The sequence below is a fragment of the Aphelocoma coerulescens genome, chromosome 7 (assembly GCF_041296385.1).
Source record: "Aphelocoma coerulescens isolate FSJ_1873_10779 chromosome 7, UR_Acoe_1.0, whole genome shotgun sequence".
Lineage (NCBI taxonomy): Eukaryota > Metazoa > Chordata > Aves > Passeriformes > Corvidae > Aphelocoma > Aphelocoma coerulescens.
Window position 1 is genome coordinate 33,743,349 of NC_091021.1, and position 18,617 is coordinate 33,761,965.

General features: G+C 37.4%; 1 protein-coding gene across 1 annotated transcript in view; it reads right to left on the reverse strand.

Annotated features, from left to right (window-relative positions):
• Positions 1 to 2,699: 2,699 nt before the first annotated feature.
• Positions 2,700 to 18,617, reverse strand: part of DARS1 (aspartyl-tRNA synthetase 1) — a 37,092-nt gene continuing 21,174 nt past the window's right edge. The window contains exons 7-16 of the mRNA XM_069021258.1: positions 18,260 to 18,319; positions 10,583 to 10,694; positions 8,672 to 8,806; positions 7,648 to 7,795; positions 6,584 to 6,730; positions 5,540 to 5,582; positions 4,825 to 4,905; positions 4,201 to 4,312; positions 3,741 to 3,812; positions 2,700 to 2,928 (exon numbers count right to left, since the gene is read on the reverse strand). Coding sequence (XP_068877359.1) covers positions 2,837 to 2,928; positions 3,741 to 3,812; positions 4,201 to 4,312; positions 4,825 to 4,905; positions 5,540 to 5,582; positions 6,584 to 6,730; positions 7,648 to 7,795; positions 8,672 to 8,806; positions 10,583 to 10,694; positions 18,260 to 18,319 — 1,002 coding nt within the window. The 3' untranslated portion in view covers positions 2,700 to 2,836. The remainder of the gene's footprint in view (positions 2,929 to 3,740; positions 3,813 to 4,200; positions 4,313 to 4,824; positions 4,906 to 5,539; positions 5,583 to 6,583; positions 6,731 to 7,647; positions 7,796 to 8,671; positions 8,807 to 10,582; positions 10,695 to 18,259; positions 18,320 to 18,617) is intronic.

Below are 18,617 nucleotides of genomic sequence, written 5' to 3' on the forward strand. Positions count from 1 at the left end.
AAAGCTTTCCTGCTTTTACTCTTCCTTTCCTTCTCCCCTGGCCCACTGGGCAGGGAGCAAACATCTGTGTGGTGCTGCCCAGGGTTACCCAGCAGGTGTGGGCAGCCATGGGGAGCCAGGCATGTACTTGGCTGCCAAAGGAACAGCCCGAGTCCTCTTTCCCACTGGGCAGATTCAGACAGCTCAGCAAACACAGATGGGTTTTCACAGGAAAATGGTGCAGTTAAACTTCAGAAGCAAACTGAAGCTTTGTTTTGAGCAGACTCCCTGGCCATTCCTAACCAATGTGCTTTAACGTTCCTTAAAACCAGTTTAGAAAATTGCACTACTGTATTTACCATCTGTATATTATGAAAGAAAACAAAACCAAAACCATTTTACCTGGTGGAGAGGCAGCACCAATGGACTCGTTGTAAGCTGCTAAACTTCCTGCAAGTTACTGGAAATAAAGGACAGTACAGGTTTTACTTTTCCAGAACTATTACACCAGAATTGCTACCTATCAAAACACCATTAAGGTCTGGAATTATTATTTGCAGGGTTTCAAACTACGTCCTAACACTGTGCAGCTCCCACTAAAGTATCCTGTTAAGATGACATTCAGGACAAATGCATTTTGCATTTTGATTTATGATCATAATTATTTTCTGTTAGCTAAGAAAGGCTGCATGAAAGGATTCAGCACACAAAGGAATTGGGGCCTCCATCCGAATTCTTGTTCTTGTGCAGTTACTGTGAATAAATCAAGCTACAGCCTAAGTTTAAATAGCTCCTAACAGAATTGGTGTAAGCACAGTTGTTACAGGCATGTATGCACAAAACTTGCTGCCAAATCTAGAGCAAGAAACAGCACCCAGGATATTTTTTTGTGGACAGGAAATTTAAGTCAGTAATTTTGCTCCTGGTTAAAAGAATGCACATCCGAAGTAGAATATATTACCAGTTCTGTATGAACAAAAGTAATTAAATTAAATTCATTCCAGTTGGCTTAGCTAAATAAACAACTGTTTTGAAACTTGGATCCATCAGTACTAAGTCTGTGACAATGAGCTGTGTTTATAATCCACTTAGCTTTGCAAAGTACAACTGGGTACAATGTAAGATTTTCAAGTTAATAATTTGGGGAAGATTCCACAGTAAATTAATTACAACAGACTCATAAACAAAGCTCCAAAGTGTTATTCCTTGAACTGTGTGACTTCTAAACAAAGTTTAACTTCTGCATTTCCAATACTTTACCTGACCTTTAGTATGATTGTTTTCTAATGGAGAACTCTTGTCATAAGACATTAAAATTAAGTCTTGTTCAATGGCAGCTGCAAAGATGATTTGCCCTTTTGTGAAACTCTATACAATTTATACACAGCCTCACTGACCTTTCTGTAGCAGAACCAATATGTGACTTCTCTGACATTTAGAAATCAAGGTAGCAACAATAACACAGAATCATCCAAACCGTACCTCCTACTGAAAGCTTGATCATGTAAAATGTTAAACAAAAATTAAGTCAGGAATTACAAATATGTATGAGTATTAGAGTAACTACTGCAGTACCCAAGTCAGGAATTTAATCCTTTGGTCTTTGGCAGCAACACTTACAAAATGTTTTAAATTTGAAAACCAACTCTCAGATGCAGTCCACAAAAGGAAGTTTCAGATACACTGGTGCCTCTCCAAATGCAAGGAACATCCTCTGGGTTGAGAGGAAGAGGACGATGAGAAGTAGCTTTGTGCACTGCTGCAAATTGAGGAGTTCAAGTAAGTGAATAATCTAAGAAAAAGTATGTCTACAAAGAATTTCAGAAATACTCTGCCTTACAGAAACACTCAGTTTCTCTACGTGTACAAATACGGGCTGTTCACAGCATTTATAAATTAAAAAAAAGCCTGAAATAGGTTGGCTTACATAATTTGGGTTTTGTTTCCTTGGTAATAGATGCATGAAAACCTTGTTTTGTTTGTTAGCCCAGAAGGTGGGTCAGGCAGGAAAACACATGGCCTGCTCTCAAACTCACTATCCATTTATTTTCTGAGAATATTATATTTCCCTTGTGTATTCCATGAGCATGTGCAAACTTGCAACCATTCTCAAATAGTAACATAAAATAAAGACCATGCCTATGGATTTTATACAGCTTTAAAAAAAAAAAAAAAAAAGGGGGCGGAGATAGAAAGAAAACAAATTTAAACTTTAGACAGTTATTACATCTGTAAAAAAAACCAAACCAAAAAAGCCTTATTGATTCATTATTATCTTGTGAGGATACAAAGCAAAAAACCAGACAGATTTGTATCTAATTTACTTTGAGAGCTTTATTTCAACCTGTTTTAACAACTTCTTATGAAGATTTCTTGTTAAGAATGTTCTCACCTGCTTCCCTACCTGACACTCATGTAAATTATCAACTGCCTGGTCTCTCCAGAGTTTTAAACTGCAAGCATCCAGTCACTTTATCTTAGAGCCAGTACTTCAGAATATTCAATCTTGCTGATGTAAGTTAAAAATGCAAAATGGTTATTGCATAATTTATTAAAATGTTTAGAAAAATGATACGATTTAATGTGACACTAAAATACTAATTCAAAGTATTCCGTTTTCATTAAAAATGTGCAGCTGCCAATACAAAGAGTCTTGATCCGTTAAAATAGTTTACTTTAAATAAACAACTAAGGATAAAAAAAATTACTGTGGCACTTAATAAAGGAGAATTCTGTTTTTAATTGCATATCATAATGCTCAAATCAATCAATACACGTTCATCAGCAGCAGGGGCTATGCCTGCAGCCAGATCCTATTTGCCTGGCAGAGCATTCCCAACTCTCAGAGCAGCTCCTGTCAGGGCGTCAGGCGTTTGGGATCCCTTGGGAACATGGAGGTCTGACGGACGTTGTGCAGCCCCAGGTACAGCATGGTTACTCTCTCCAGCCCTACAACAGAGGAAAACAGCCCAGCAACACAGTCAGTCTTGGTTCAAAACCCTTAAGGAGCTGCAGGTACTTCCCAGCTGAAGCCAGCCTCACACAGCAGTGTGAGCACAGCGTGAGCTGTTCCCATTATGGAACTTCCTAATCCATGGGGCTATAAGCACCCCAGCCATGATGGGGTGGAACCCAGATGCACACTTGTTTTTCCATACACCTCCTACGTTAAGGTTTCCACCTGGAACAGCTTGAACCCAGGGTTAATTCTTGTGGTATCTCCTGTTTGGCTGGTACCTTGCCACGAGGACCATCTACTCCGAAGAAAAGATGTAGCTTCAGCTTCCTTGATGTCACTTCTAACTGGCCTAAATTATATTGGATTACCTGCAAATGTTGCATGCTCCCAAACAGAAGAAGAAGAAGCAATCACTTATTTCTCCTCACTACAAAACAGCTTTGTCAAATACACAGAGACCAGTGGCTGCTGGTATGATGGTGACCTTGAGAAATCCATACATAATACACTTTTCTTGCTTCCTTAAATTTTCCTCATTGGTCAGGTTTGAAAGTGATGTGCCTGGCTACTGAGGTGGCACCTTTGCTTGTGATCACCTCCTTTTTCAACTTGCCAGACTGTGCCATTAATATTTTGCCTATTTATTTTATGATGATCCTTACATTTGAGCTTCTCTCCTTAAATTCTCCAAGATAAACAGTCCCACTAATTTACCTAACAAGGCCACTATTCTGAATTTTATACTGAGCTCTGCTTGAGACTGAGCAGTATAAGTTAGGCTAAATAAAAACCAGATACTTACCTATTCCACCACCTGCGTGAGGAGGTGCACCAAACCGAAAGGAGTCAATGTAAGCCTTTATTTTCTCCAAATCTAGAAAGGAAAAATATTGGTTTCTCACCTGCTTAATAAATCCCAAGCCAAACAGACAAGTGACTGCAGGACTACAAACACAACAAAAAATTTACAAACTAACAGTGAGGTTTTACTCACTGAACATATAAATTGTCCAGGGCTATCTAGGAATTATGACTGTAACAGTTTTGTTATATAATTTTGTTAATAACTATTCAGCAAGGTGTTGCTGGAAGACTCACTAGTTTCTTAATACCCCACTCTATATGGTTAAACAGAATTAGATGGATTAAGAATGAGACAGTACTGTGATTTTACCACTCATGTAACAAATTCTGCCCCAAATTCTTCCTCTAAAGGACACAAATCCAACCATGACTTAAGTTCTTTTAAACTGTCTTGTTACCAATGCCATGATGCTTTGCTCTTTCTGTCAGCAGCTGGGGGTCGTGAATTCTCTGAGCTCCAGACAAGATCTCCTCCCCTCTCATGAACATATCATACGAGTTAGAGGTTTTCTGGAAACACAAAAAGGAGTTTAATTCCTACCTACAGTTACTGCATAGGTTGCAAATATTCACCTCTCAATAACTTCACTTATGATATCCAAAGCTGTAAAAATTACTATTTTCTGCTAAAGTGTCTGCTCCCTGGAAGAATGTTTTTGCCACTTTTCAGTGATGCCAGGAGTGTTTGACCATGGAGATCTCTTCATAAAGCTCTCGCAGCTTTTGCTCATTTCTTTCTAGTACGTTTTCATCAGTAAAGAGTAACTGAAAACATCTGGCAAATCATGTAACCCTGACCTGATCTTGCTATCAGAATTTTAATTGTAACAGCAGATCATAGGGGGGCTGGAACTAGATGATCTTTAAGGTCCCTTCCAACCTAAACCATTCAATGATTCTATGGTCATATAAATATACTTTATCTGCATTGTCAAGTTATCCCTACATGGAATAATTTTAAAAAAAAAAGGAAAAAAAAAGGAAAAAAAAACCCATTGACAACAAGAAGGCATTTTACTTACAGGGTTGGCTGGATCCGGCATTGTATAAAAAGGCCTCACAGCAAGAGGATATTTGTCAAGAATATAGAAGTCTGTGTCGTACTGAAAGAAGGAAATTTAGAACAATTAGTACAAGAGAAAACTACACAAAGAACAAATTACAAGAGAAAGACAGAACCAGTGAATCTTTGAAATAAAATTTAAAAAAATTCCCCAATAACTTCCCACAATATTGTCTAAGTTATCAATAAAAGTGGTGCATTCTTTCTCAGTTTTTCAATACTACTTCTAGTGTAAACTTACAAATGTTGAGCAGTAAAATGTGTTGCTCTAACAGGTACTTTCTTTTTTCCTCCCAAAGATCTCATCTTCTCATAGATTTTGTTAAAATTTGGTTTGCCTTTTTATTTTTTTAAATTCTCCTAAGAACTGGCTTTGGAACACACTAGCCTGTTTGGTGTCCTCAGTATAACATATGATAGAAATAAATATAAAAGATTGAAAATGGTTTGAAACAGCTTATTAATGACAAAGACAAAACTGACAGTAGATGAAATACACAGCACCAAAATGGGAATGCAGTCAGACAATTAAAAAACGGTAATCACCAACTCTTCACAACTTCTGCATGTTCTGAGATACTGTCTACATGTAGGTATTTACATCAATCCCATAACTCTACAACATTAGGTTTCAGATTCAGTGACAAATTTATTTATTCTAAAATAATTGTTACCTTTTCCTTTACCAGGCGTCCCAGGAGTTTTTCATTAGGTGTGCTGAAAAAGATTATCAACATTAAAATGAAGTGATTTAAACTTGTATTGCTTATATACTTCATAAAGCCCAAAAGATTACAAGCTACAGAGCTGCTGCACCCTGACCCTTAAAAATCTAGTACTTGTTTCTGACTTTTCTGGGTTGTGCACACAGAAATTGCAGAAATAAAGTATATTTATTTGTTTCTAAATATTTTGTATTGGTCCTAGAAATCCCTTAAATTAACTGGTACCTAAAAATATTCTTGCTTTTAATGTAACTTCTTCCTAGTCACCATACTGTGATTACTGAAGAACTGTGTACTCTATTTCCTATTGCCATACATCTTATGTATGACACAGTAAGTGAGAAACACCATGAACAGTTGTTGAGCAAACAATTTTCCTCCATCAAACTCTTATGATTGAAACTTTATTTGATGCACAGATCATTTAACTTAAAATCACACACTACCTTAATGGTGCTGGATATATTATGGGGTAGAACAGAAATGTTTTAATTCATTAAATGTCTTTAGTAAAGTTTATCTATAAACTGCTAATTAAACCATCTCTCAGTAAATTAATGGGAATTTATCAAGATTGTTTAATCATTTTCCTGAGAGGTGGAAGAAAGAAATGGAAAGGTGTTACCTAAAAGAAAGACCTTAAGGCAGCAGAATCTTTTTGTTTAATCCTATTCAAAGATGTGTGACAATTCACGTGAAGGACTGCAATTGCTGGACAAACAAACACTTCTTTTCCTTAGAAGGTTCAAGTTGCTGTCACTTTATGTTGTTGGTTATTTTCTTTCAGATTTCAGAGTTTGTACCCATAGTCTACATTAAAAGAAGACTATTTTCACATCCACTCATTTACTTGTCAAGAGATCTGGACAGAAGTGCTGTTTATTCCTCTAACAGCTGTGGTTCCTTGTTGAGGGCTGTCAGGTGCACAGTACAAAATGACACTTCACTACCACTTTCCCAAGACTCTGACACAGTCAAGGTACTGCCAAGTACCTCAGATCCTCTTCATCACCCATCTCCACACCAGCCTCTCGCAGCATGGCCACACCTTCACGGTATTCCAGCCTCAGAGTTGGCTCCAAAAACTTAAATGGCTCACATGGGAACTGTTTGCTCACTGTCTGAATTTCAGTCTGGAATCTATAGATGAAGAAACAAGAACAGAAGCCAAATACAAAATAGTCAAGAACTTGCACCTAATAATGATTTTGTGATTTTGCCACAAGAGGTCCCTCTTGCAATATAAAAACTGTTTTAAAGCCACTTCTGGAGAAATTCTGTAATGAATTGTTTCAACAAAGTTAATGCATCTACTTCAAGGATGTTGATATTTCACTATTCAGTTTAATTCCTTTTGTAAGAAATAATCGACTAGGTCAAATTTTCACATTAAAGACACTGAGAAATCATACCTTTGATTTGTAGTATTTACCTGGGCTCTTTTCTGATTTGAGTAATAACCAAATATATACAAGAAATTTCCCTCTGGACAGATGAAGATTTGCATTTCTGCTGGCGAAACAGTCTAATTTGTAAGCAAATGGAAACCACTTTCTAAACTCCTAGCCTGGCTTTTTAATGAGTTAGACTGTGAATAATGGAAAATAATCCTTGCTGTTATCATGGAACAAATGCAGCCTGGTACAATAAATTTTATTCAGGAAAACTTTCTTATATAGTAAATATTAAAATAATTTTTGAAATAGAAAAATCTACCAGTAGTGGCACAAAAAGAAGGACATTCTAAATTACTGATGGATCACTACTCTTAGGAAATCCTTTCAACAGCAGACAGCAAGTTTCTTAGTGCAAGCCAGCATACTCCAGGAGATGCTAAAAGTAGTTTACTGGCCTATGGCTTGAGTGAACTTTAAAAGTCAGGCACAAAGAAATAGTTGAGAGCAAAGCAAAAATATGTTTTGAAGTTGTGTTGTAAATCAGATCGCCAATGATCATCTGACAAACTGAGGATAAAAGGCTTGCCTACTTCATACCACAGTGCAAGAGATGTCAAACAAAGAAAGTTGCTCATTAAAAGAAGGAAGTGCTCTTATTACCTTTCCTGAAGCCCCTTGAAAATCTGCACCAAGGTATCTGCAATCTCATCTACCACTTCATGATAGTGATAATTAAAAGCCATTTCAATATCCAGACCAACAAACTCAGTCAGGTGTCTGTGTGTATTGGAGTCCTCAGCTCTAAATACTGTAAAAGTAAACAACAGAAATCCTAACTGACCTGAAATTATCATTCCAGTTGCAAAAATAGCAATCATTAGCATTTGGATTAGATAGACATGCTGACTTTAGACGTGAAAATTCTCATTGAAAGACACAAATGAAACCAGCAGCCTCAGAGCATCATTTGTAAGTGACAGCATTACTGCAGCTGTAGTACTCAAAGGATACAAGACAGACACAACCCATAGAGAGGATCTCCGGTTAGACCCACAGACACAAGTGGAAAAAACAGACAAGTCTGCAAGCACACAAGAACTTTCATATTTGAAAAGTGCCTTTTTCACAGGAAATGGACTTCTACACGTGTGTCGTCTGGGATGGGTACATGAGTCTAATATAAGCACGTCTTCCCATAAACCATGACTCATCTGTTAGTGATTACCAAGAAATTTAACATCTTCTGAATTAGTTGGAATTTTTTTTTTTTTTGCTTTATACACTGTTATTTACTTGTTTTCTAGCATTTAGAGGCTATGTATCTTTAAACCATTTGAGGTCTTCGAAGAAAACCTGTTCTATTGCCACCTAAAGAGGCCATGTCCTATCAGCTTCTGAGAAAGAGCATGGGACTGGAAATTATTCATTTTTTATTATTATTAACTAACAGCCCAGTTAAAAGTAAGCTTGTTCTAAGTAATGCTGTTTGGTACATGTACAGCAATTTCTCTGTCAAATTTACTGTCACCAGCCAGCTCAGCTGAAATTCGTGTTTGGCAAGTAAAACTACACCAAGTGAAACCATTCAGAGCTTTAGTGTGTGTGTGTTCTCTTACTTGTACCACAGCTGCTAAAAGCCACCAGGGCACACTTCACACGTCACATAAAGCAAAGCTTTTCTTACCTGGCCCAACGCAGAAAACCTTTTCAAAGTCAGCACATATACACATCTGCTTGTACAGCTGTGGGGACTGAGCCAGGTAGGCACTGGTTTTGAAGTAAGATACAGTAAACACATTGGCTCCTCCTTCACTGGCAGCTGGAAAGCAAGTGCTTTAATAAGGAATTATTGAAATAAAACTAAACAATTATTAAAATAAACATGTAAAAAATAAAACAGAGGTAGAATGACAGATTATTGGTCTTACATTTAAAGATCAGAAAGAGATTTTTCTTCAAAGCATATAAGAGGAAAAGGATATATTTGCATCCATCTATTCATGCCAAAGTAAATTTTGCAGCTCAGGACTGTCACACCTTGCAAATCTGCAAATTTAGTTGGGGTAGTTTAAAATGTTACTGTTCCAGCTGACCTTCACCTTAGAGTGAGAACAGCAGAGAATACATGTCTGTATCAACACATCTACCAGCACCCCCATATTTTTGTGGAAACCAGTCTCTGACAGCTGCTCAGGCTGCCAGGGGTTCACTGCAGAGCTTAAGATCAAAGTGCATATCCTGTTTCGCCAGGACCATCCTCTCTAACTGAAGGCATAAATATCTCTCACAGCCAATACCAGCTTTCCAAGAGGGCATGAGCCAAAGCCATAAAGCTTTTTCTCAGTTTGAGGCAATTTTCACAGACAGCTACAGGAACATGGATCACATGCATTTGTATTCTTTACTGCAAAGCACCTACCAAAACTGCACCACTTTACCTTGCCAGTTCCCAGCGTGTGACATGACAGGTGCAGTGGCCTAACACAGGTAACTTTTAAACCCTCCAATCTTAAAACAGTTATGATGTTTAAATTGTAAGTTTAATAAGGATTGCATTGACTTAACTTAGCTAATTTTACAAAATATGGCCTCATCCAACCTTTGATGATTGAAAGCTTGCTTGCTTTCAAAGGCAAACTGCACACTTCCTCAAAGGTCCTACATAAATAAACTACTTGGGAGCCTTTTAGTACTTCACACTATATAACTGTCTCCATGGAAAAAGTCATCCAATCTTCTAGTTCAATGACAATTTTCATGCTGAAAGAATAGTTGCTTACATGCATTTTGTAAAAAAGCTCATTTTTTATCTCAATCAAGAGCTGCCTTCCAAAATATAAATACAGAAGCATAAAATTCAATAAGCAAAATGTGTGCACTTTATGAATGTACAAACAATAACACAATAACACAAACGTTCTGCTCTAATTTTCCATGCCATGTATCTTAGTGGCATCAATAAAACCTCAAGAGCACCAATAAGATAGAAGAAAAACCCCCATCACTAAATCAAGGCACTGGACTTTTGAAAACAATACAGCAAACCAAAAGAACTAGAAGCAAAATCTACATTTCCAGACTTTAAGGCTGAAGCTGTTATTCCACATGTTCAAAAAGAAAAAGGTCTACCACCTTGTATTTTGCCGCATTCTCATTGCTAAAGAAGTGACAAATTGTGCCATATAATGGCATCATATTTTATACCATGTTTTTTGCTACATCTTTAAAATGGAATCTGCTTTTAGTCTAAATTAGAGTGGTATTTTTTTATACTGAGAATGGAAAAGGCAGTGCTCAACACTGAGAACGCTGACTGGAAGAATAATGCATGCGATCAGGATTAAACATTCATATGCATTGCCAATTACATAAATCAGGTATATATAGTATTTTTCTTGTCATTCTTTTAACAGCCCAAGTCAGGAGAAGAGTAAAGAACAACTCAACACCTGCTAGCAGTTTGCTACGTTGCATCTAAGATAGAAAGAAAACTTTATGTTTTTTAAATAAAAACTTACTACATATTTGTCAGATAGGTACACTGAGCAACTGGAAAAGAAGCACACCTGTAGCAGCCGGATCGCATATACAATACCTGAAATGATTTTGGGAGTCTGAATTTCCACAAATCCCTTGCGAATAAGAGTTTCTCGGAAAAGCTGACAAATACCAGACTGAAGGCAGAAGACTGCCTGACTAGTGGAGGTCTATAAGAAGAAGATAAAATAATGAATCCTAAGTTAGTTTTTCCTGACTCTATTACTTCTTTTGAACAGCTGGAAGGATGAATCTCTTCCCTCAGGAATACCTGATTATTGTATCTGCCTAAACAGCAAAAAGTCCAAATCACTAATTGTTTATTACACAGAAGGAACAGCAAAGGAAACCAAAGAAATTATTAATTCCAATTTATAGCATATTCAGTTACAAACAAGGCACTATGGTCAATTCTCCATTTAAAAAAAATAACTGATTTATGAGATGTGCTTCTGCAAATAAAGGTTTTATAGTAAGAAATTGAATAAAAGCACTAAATCTATTAAAAAGCTTTCAGCACACTAAACTAGAACAGCTGCAGAATACACAGTGCATGATAAAAGCAAAGCCATTAATAACTTACATAAGGTAGAAATGTCTGTCTGTTAAAGGCTACCAAATGCAACATTTTTCATGTAAAAACACAGCCATGCGTTAACCACGTACAACACTGCCACAAAAACATCCAAACCCCAAGGTCTGAACTCCCAACATTTAAGCAGCCCACATAACACCTGTTGATATGAACTGCAGTTCTTTTTTTCACGTTACTTTAAAAGTACATTTAGCTGAAAACAGAAGCAGATTTAGCTGAATCGATCATTTTGTTTATGCATGTGACATAACTGAGCTGCTACACTAAACGTTCCTGAACACTTTTGGCAGGAAGAATAAACAACCACCTTAGTGACTGCTGCAAAGACTGCAAGGCATCAGCTCTGAACCCATATCTGATTTTGTGCTTTTCAGCATCTCAAACGTGACAGTGAGTAACCTAAAAGGGTACAAAAAGACCAACGAGTTCCTGCAAACGACCAAGAGAACAGCTCCTTACGACAACCTGCGTCACAGCACTGTTTACTTCTCTTTCACCCAGCTTTTCAGTTAGGGTAAGAAAGGCTTTGTGGGCTTGTTCACATGACTCCTACCAAACCACAAAACAAAAAACCCCCAACCAAAACAAATTATATAAGCAGCCAAATTTAGACAGTCAGTCAGTAGAAACACTGAAACAAAGCTACATCCATCATCTCTGCAAGATAAAGATATCCCTTCACCAACAAACCCAAAGAGAAAACTGCAATAATACTGCAGATCTGTAGCTGTTTGGAGTCATTTGCCATTTTAGCTGACCAATGAAATATTTCAGGCATGCAAGTGGTTGAGACTAGTAAATAATAGCAGTTCTCACTGTCTGATAAACCACATGTCTGATAGACCACAGCCGCTACTCCAAATGTTCAAAATGAAGGAAATGAGGTTTTGAGCAACAGTTACAAAAGTACCCTAAAAGTTTTTCACCTTTTCACTTTTTTCACATTGGTCTCCCAGAATCAGACCTATGGCAAGACTGCCTGAGTTACAGGCAAAATCTGGCAGTGTTACATCCAAGTACCAGGATGATTCAAAGGGATTTTTTTTCTTAACCATCTCCTACTGGAAAGGTGAAAGAGTTGACAACTTTAACAGTCACATTTGAGTTTCCCAATAAAGTTTTTTATGAACTAGACACATCTAAAATTGCTGAGAGAAGATGCGTAACATTTACATAAAGCAGGATAGAAACAGTGGCTCTTCTACATTTGGTGTGAACCAACAGTAGTTTCATGCCAGAGCAGGTGAGAACACAGTCCTAAGTCAAACAGCCCCTGGAAAAAGAAAACTGGTTGCTAAACCCGGTCTGAAAGCAATTACATGGTCTGACCTAAAACAGCGCAAGAAACACAGCCAGTCAACACCTAACACAGCTCTCCAGTAACAAAGATCATCAGGCAGTAACTCCTCCTGTCCTTTGTGAGGATGCAGGGCAAGGATTCTGTCTTCCTAAGCCATCTATAATGATAAATTATGCTTAGAAACAGCATTTATGAAACCAGCCAAATTCACAGAACTGGAGACTGAAGCTTTTATTTAACTATGGCCCAAGAACAAGCTGCAATTCTCCATACCTCAAATTAGATCTGACAAGACCACTCTTCTTTCACCAAAGGTGTCTGAGTTTCAGTGCCCATTCATTCAGAGACTGCCAACATGGATAACTGTTGGAATCTGTGATACTGCAGCCCCCTTGTAAGAATTACACAGACCACCAAGACATCTGAGATAAGCTCCTAAAGAACTGCATCTGACAATGTGCAATGGAGTTGTATCAATGGCCTCAAAAGTTTTACGTGCCACTACAGTTTCCAAGTATTTTAAAAATGGAGAAAAAACTTTTCAGATACAGTAACATTCTTTGCACTGGTGTGATGTTCAGAACACAAAGACAAATACTACTGACAAACTATCTTATCTGAGACTATGGCAAAGAAAGTCAATATTCCTTCAAGAGTTAAGGAGAAACAGAAAGAAACTTATGAGACTTAAATGCTGTTGCCGTTAACAATGTTAATGTTTTAACTCAGTCTGCAAAAATAATTTTACAGAAAAACTCATTATTTTCAATAATCACCTTTGTTACAGACAACAGAAGAAAAGTTTGGAGAACAATGCTGAAGTACAAGTTTCAGTCATAACCTAACTCTAATTTCACCTGTGTGTTTATTATTCAGATGCCACAAAGGAAGATATTAATGATAAAACTGAGCACTGTAAGATCATAAAAACAATTATAATTTTTCATTTGGCACAAGATGCAGTGTCAGAGCAACAGGGACGTGCACTACCAAATGTGTTTCAGTGGAATTGAGGGCAGTTCAAACCACCATGATCGTATCTCAGAGAGGTGAGACCGACGCAGAGACATGAAAAGTTATGAACATTCTCTTTACTCTCACATTAGCTGGAGAATTTTGTTCTGCTCTCCCCTCATTTTTGCTTTCCTGTTTGCCTCCTGTAGCTACCTATCTTCCACCAGCAGCAACCACTAAATACATAATTGGCTAAATAATTTAATCTATATTCTTTTCAGTAATATACATTATTTTAAATAATGTAACTAATTTTGCAATTCCTCTACTATGTATAGGACAAATGAAGGTTTTGCTAGAAAATAGAATTTCTGTTAAATAACATTTTTTTAACCCCAAAGTGACTGAAGTCAGCTTTTATTCAAATTTCAATATTACTTATATTATAAGAATATACGAACATGGAGTTTGTTGTCTAAATGACTGGGACTGTGTAGGTACTCACTGCCAAATCACTTCCCTTAAGAAAATAAATTGTACCTTTTCTTGTTCGTTACCGCTTGGAACCAATCAGGAAAAACACAGTTTTTGCAATGAGGAAATTGAATCCAACACAATGAAATCAAGCTTGAAGTAACCAAGTATTTGGAAAAAAAGTGCATTAAGATCAGTGTACAGCTGGATTATCACGTAACACAGTCTGACATCCATAAACTACTAAAAATACAGTTTAATGTTAATGCTCTACCCTGAGCAGTATAAACAGGATAATATTGACCCTAAAATGGCTTTGCTTTGGTCTCAATGAGCTGGGCATTAGCAGACAGAATTGCAGCAACAGGACTGCAAACAGCATATAATTCAAGTCACATTTGGACAGATACCATTAAGATAAAAGTCCTGCTGAACATAAAAAATAAGCCAGAGCAAGGACATCAGTCAGGTCCATTGTAAACCTGGGTGAATCTGAATTGATTTTTTCTTCAGACTTTTTCAAAGACAATCTGAGAAGTAAAAACCAAGAATTAGTGTTCCTTTCATTGGTCGTTTCTTCATTGTTTATTTTAAACAACGTAAACTTGATAAACCAGAACTGGTATTTCTAAGAAGCAAACTACAAAAATCAGTGTTTCACATGTTTTTTCTTCACTGCTTTTCATCCACCACAGAACTTCATGAAATAACAGTTTCTGTAGGTCTTTTTACAGACATGGGAAGTCTACACACCACCAAATACTTCAGTGAAACTCAAGAACAGGAGAAAAGTAGAGATTTAAAAACAGAGTCAGGGCTCACTTTGCCCTTTTAAACTGTTTTGGTAAGCTAATGGTAAATCAAACATCTCTACAATAACGTGGTTTGACTTTAATTAAGCCATCGTGAAAAATAGACACTTAGCTCAACAGTGGTTTCCTCACAGTCACCTGTGGTTATGTGAAAGAAAATCTAGTCTATACAAGGACTTTTCTTTCTTCTTACCAGCTCTCTTTTCTCTAAAACACCAACTTTTCTACTCCAAGTGTGTGATCTGTATTTTATGAGTTAACCCACCAGGAACAAGTTCATTCTTCCCCAGCAATCATTCTTTGGAAATGATTTTCAAAACCCCTCAGCCCTAAATAAACACCATTTTCTCTCCATACATCACAATAACAACTACAGCAGTAGCCTGGCATCTTGGCATTTAAGTACTTCCCATACCTAACCTTAAAAAACCCCGAACTACCAGACACTTCTGAGAGATCTTTCTCAGCAAACAAAATGCAAGACTGTTAATAATTCACTGCAATACTCAGTCTACTTTCACATGTACACACAAGAGTGGAAGTCTTGCAATCTTTGCAACATACTTTGCATCTTTCATCTCCACTAATGTAATTTCCTTGTTATTAATTACACTCCTTGTATTGCATCCCAATCAAACCTTCCTTGGTATACATCATAGCTGGGTGGAGTGATGCTATTTTCAGAAATCCAGTTTTTTTCATTCATGTAATAACTGAGTTTCACAGCTCCACTTTATCACGACTTGGCCCCATCCAATTAACTCCTTCGTTAATAATTACTTAAAATTAGCTAATTACTTAACTACTTTACATACTGCATTTATGGACAAAAATAATTCTAGTTGCATACAAAGGATTTTTTTTAGTCTGAGCCTAACCAAGATCTGTGCATTTAGTTTGTTCAATCTTTCTCAAAATAACAGTGTCCTATTTTTGATGTTCAGTGACCTCCTTCTTCCTTAAAAAACTGGGGCACTGAGGAAACCAGAACTAGATGATACTTTTATCTGTGGCTGGACTCCCTCCCACACTAGTAGGAACAGATCATCACATTATCTGTTAGAACTATTCCATTAAAATTTCTTCCCTGTTACCTGTGACTTGGTTTTCCTAGAAGGAACAGCTATGGGAACAACGGTTTCAGATAACACGTCATGTTTTCCAATCCTCCTTAGGACATGCCTCCTTATGCTGTGCATTTGTAACACTAAAGGCTCTTTGAAGCCCCATTTGTACTCCAGTAGGTTCAGTCTATGGAACCAAATCACTGAAAATCCATTACTACTATCTCAGTTTCTTTGTATTCCTACTCTTGTGATTCCATTACATACAATGCTTAGGATATATACATATATATATGTGTATATTTACATGCACGTGTTCTCACTGAAATTTCCCCTTTCTTCACTAAATACCTTTTCTGCTTATTCGGCACTCCCTCTAAAAAACAGATTAAAGTAACACATATTTAGAATCTGCTTTTGTTCTGAAACAAATAATGAAAGGTGCAACAGAAAAGACAGATGGAAATGTGACACAGTCTGAGACAGAAACTCTTCCTGTGCAGAGGAGGAAGGCAAGACAGATACCCAAGCCTGACCACGGGCAAGCTGTGGCCAGATCACACCCAGCCACAGGTGTTATGCAGAGGATGAAGCACTGAGATCTGGCATTTCATCCTTCCACCAATTCCGTCAAAAGCTAACCTGAATTCCTGTTCAGCATGACACAGCTGTTTAGCACCACACTGCAGCAGCTGTTGGAACTAAGGAGAAAAACAGCTCCTTAACACAGAGTTAAGGTTCAGAGCTCAAAACAAGGTGCTAGACATTGCTGAAGAAATGATGTCCCAACAATGGTTGGGACACACCAGTTAGAAGAGGTTACAGCAACATCCACTTAGGTCACCAGCTGCACCCTCCAGGCAGAATACTGACAACTAATGCCCTGTACTGACAAAGATATTTCAGGAGTATTGGTAGGGTCATGCCAGACTACTGGATGTGTACAGGGACAGAAGAACTTTAGTCCAGCCCTTTCCATTCCATCTCTTGTGTTTATTCTGGCATGAGTCTTCCTTCTTTTTCCATTACTATTTACCTTCTTAGGCTTTGCTCTGCAGATACCCTAAACTACATTACAGCCAAGGATACCTCCAAGTCATTTTCACCCAGTATTTTTAAATGTTATTTCCCTTTGTATAATTTCTCTGTTCTCTTTGGGGCTCATGGCTCCTTCCAGTTTATTATACAGGTGTTTCTTCAATTTAATGGATTTTCTTAGGTTTCTCTGGAGTGCTGTTGGTTATTTTTATTCATCACCAGATGTTCAAGTAAAGCTTGCACTTCAAGCATCCCAGATTTCTCCCTTCAATTCAGTACACTGCCTTAGCACTACAAAAGATGATGATCCTTCAAATGATTTTCACTTTCAATCGTTAGTATAGAATTCTTTTCATTAACAGCTTAATTTAAGACAGATGAAGAGACCAATATGATGAGATACTGAGTATCCTCAAAGGTAACCACAAACTGAAGTTACTCGGTATGGTACATAAGGTCAAGTGAAAAGCAGTTAATTTTGGTACAAGTAAAACAATTGGCACAAGTAGTTTTAGTTGCTGAAACATGGAGATCAGATGTTGAAATGCTTTAAATATCTCAGTGCCAGAACCTTTCCAAATTTTCCAATAAACGACTTTTTTGTTTCATTTCTCAGGTGCAAAGATTGATTTGCTGCCAAACTGCCATTATCAAGAACTGTGAAGGCAGTACTAGATATCAAGAAAAAGAAAAAAAAAAAGAGCTAAGCACAGTCTTCAGTCACTGTTGACTAAAACTTTATTGTGAAGAGCCTGAAATGGCTAAAAAGCCTGGGAAAAGGCCAGGATGCCTCAAGTCAGTAATGATTAGTTACTTACACACTTAAGTGTTAGCTGCTGTTTCATTAAAAAAGAATCAAAGTTCTGTAAGTAATTCAGTAGATATTACTTTGCTGCTGATCAGAAATGGTAAATATTTGGGAGGTCTGTGAAGGTCACAGAAGGCTGGGTCTCTATGACCTGGATAAAGAAAGGTGTTTCAGGTAAAAAAAAGGAAAATACATGACTGCTGTGGAAGAAACAAAGAGAATGAGATTGGTACCGTGGCCTGGTACAATTTCTCTGTCAAGACATGCACTACAGCACCTCAACTGCCCATTAGAACTCAGAACTTCCATCTTATACTTCAAAACCGAGCTCTTTACAGGCTTTGGATAACAAAAACTACATCTGAGAAAAAACGTCTCTAAATTGTCCCTATTCAGTCACCTTTGACTTTTGCAGATAAAAGCCCGGATATACATGGCCACATGTCAAATCATCAGTGCTTGCCTTTGAACTACCAATATATGCTCTTTAATTAATGTCAGCAAAGGTGAACATTTAGGATTCAAAAAATCCTGTGCTTTCATAATACCACGCAAAACCACAAAACACGTTTATTTTTCTTCTGGCCAACAATACAATTCCATTAAATCCATTACTTTTGTTGCTTCATGGATTAGAAATATGAAGAATAAACACTTGAAGCCAAGCCTGAAACACTGCATGTTCCTTACCCTCAGATCAATGATTCTGTTGTCCAGTCTTGTATCTTGGTTTACAGTAGCTCTTCCATCCTGTGCAAAAGCACATGGTGATTACACATACATCCAAAAAATAAACAAAACCAAAACTTCAACAAAACAAAAACCACCCTCTGGCTAAAAACCAAAGGTTAATTCTGTGTTCAGCAGAACTTCTATATCATTCTAGAGAGAACATACAGCAAACTGGCAGCATAGCGAAGTTTAAGGTGTAACTTCCCCCACAGGTCAGAGGCAGAACCCAACTATGAGGATGCAGCAGACACACAGAAGACTGGAAAGTCTCTGGTTTTGACCTTCTACTGCAGTTCAGCAGACATCAAAGCTATAG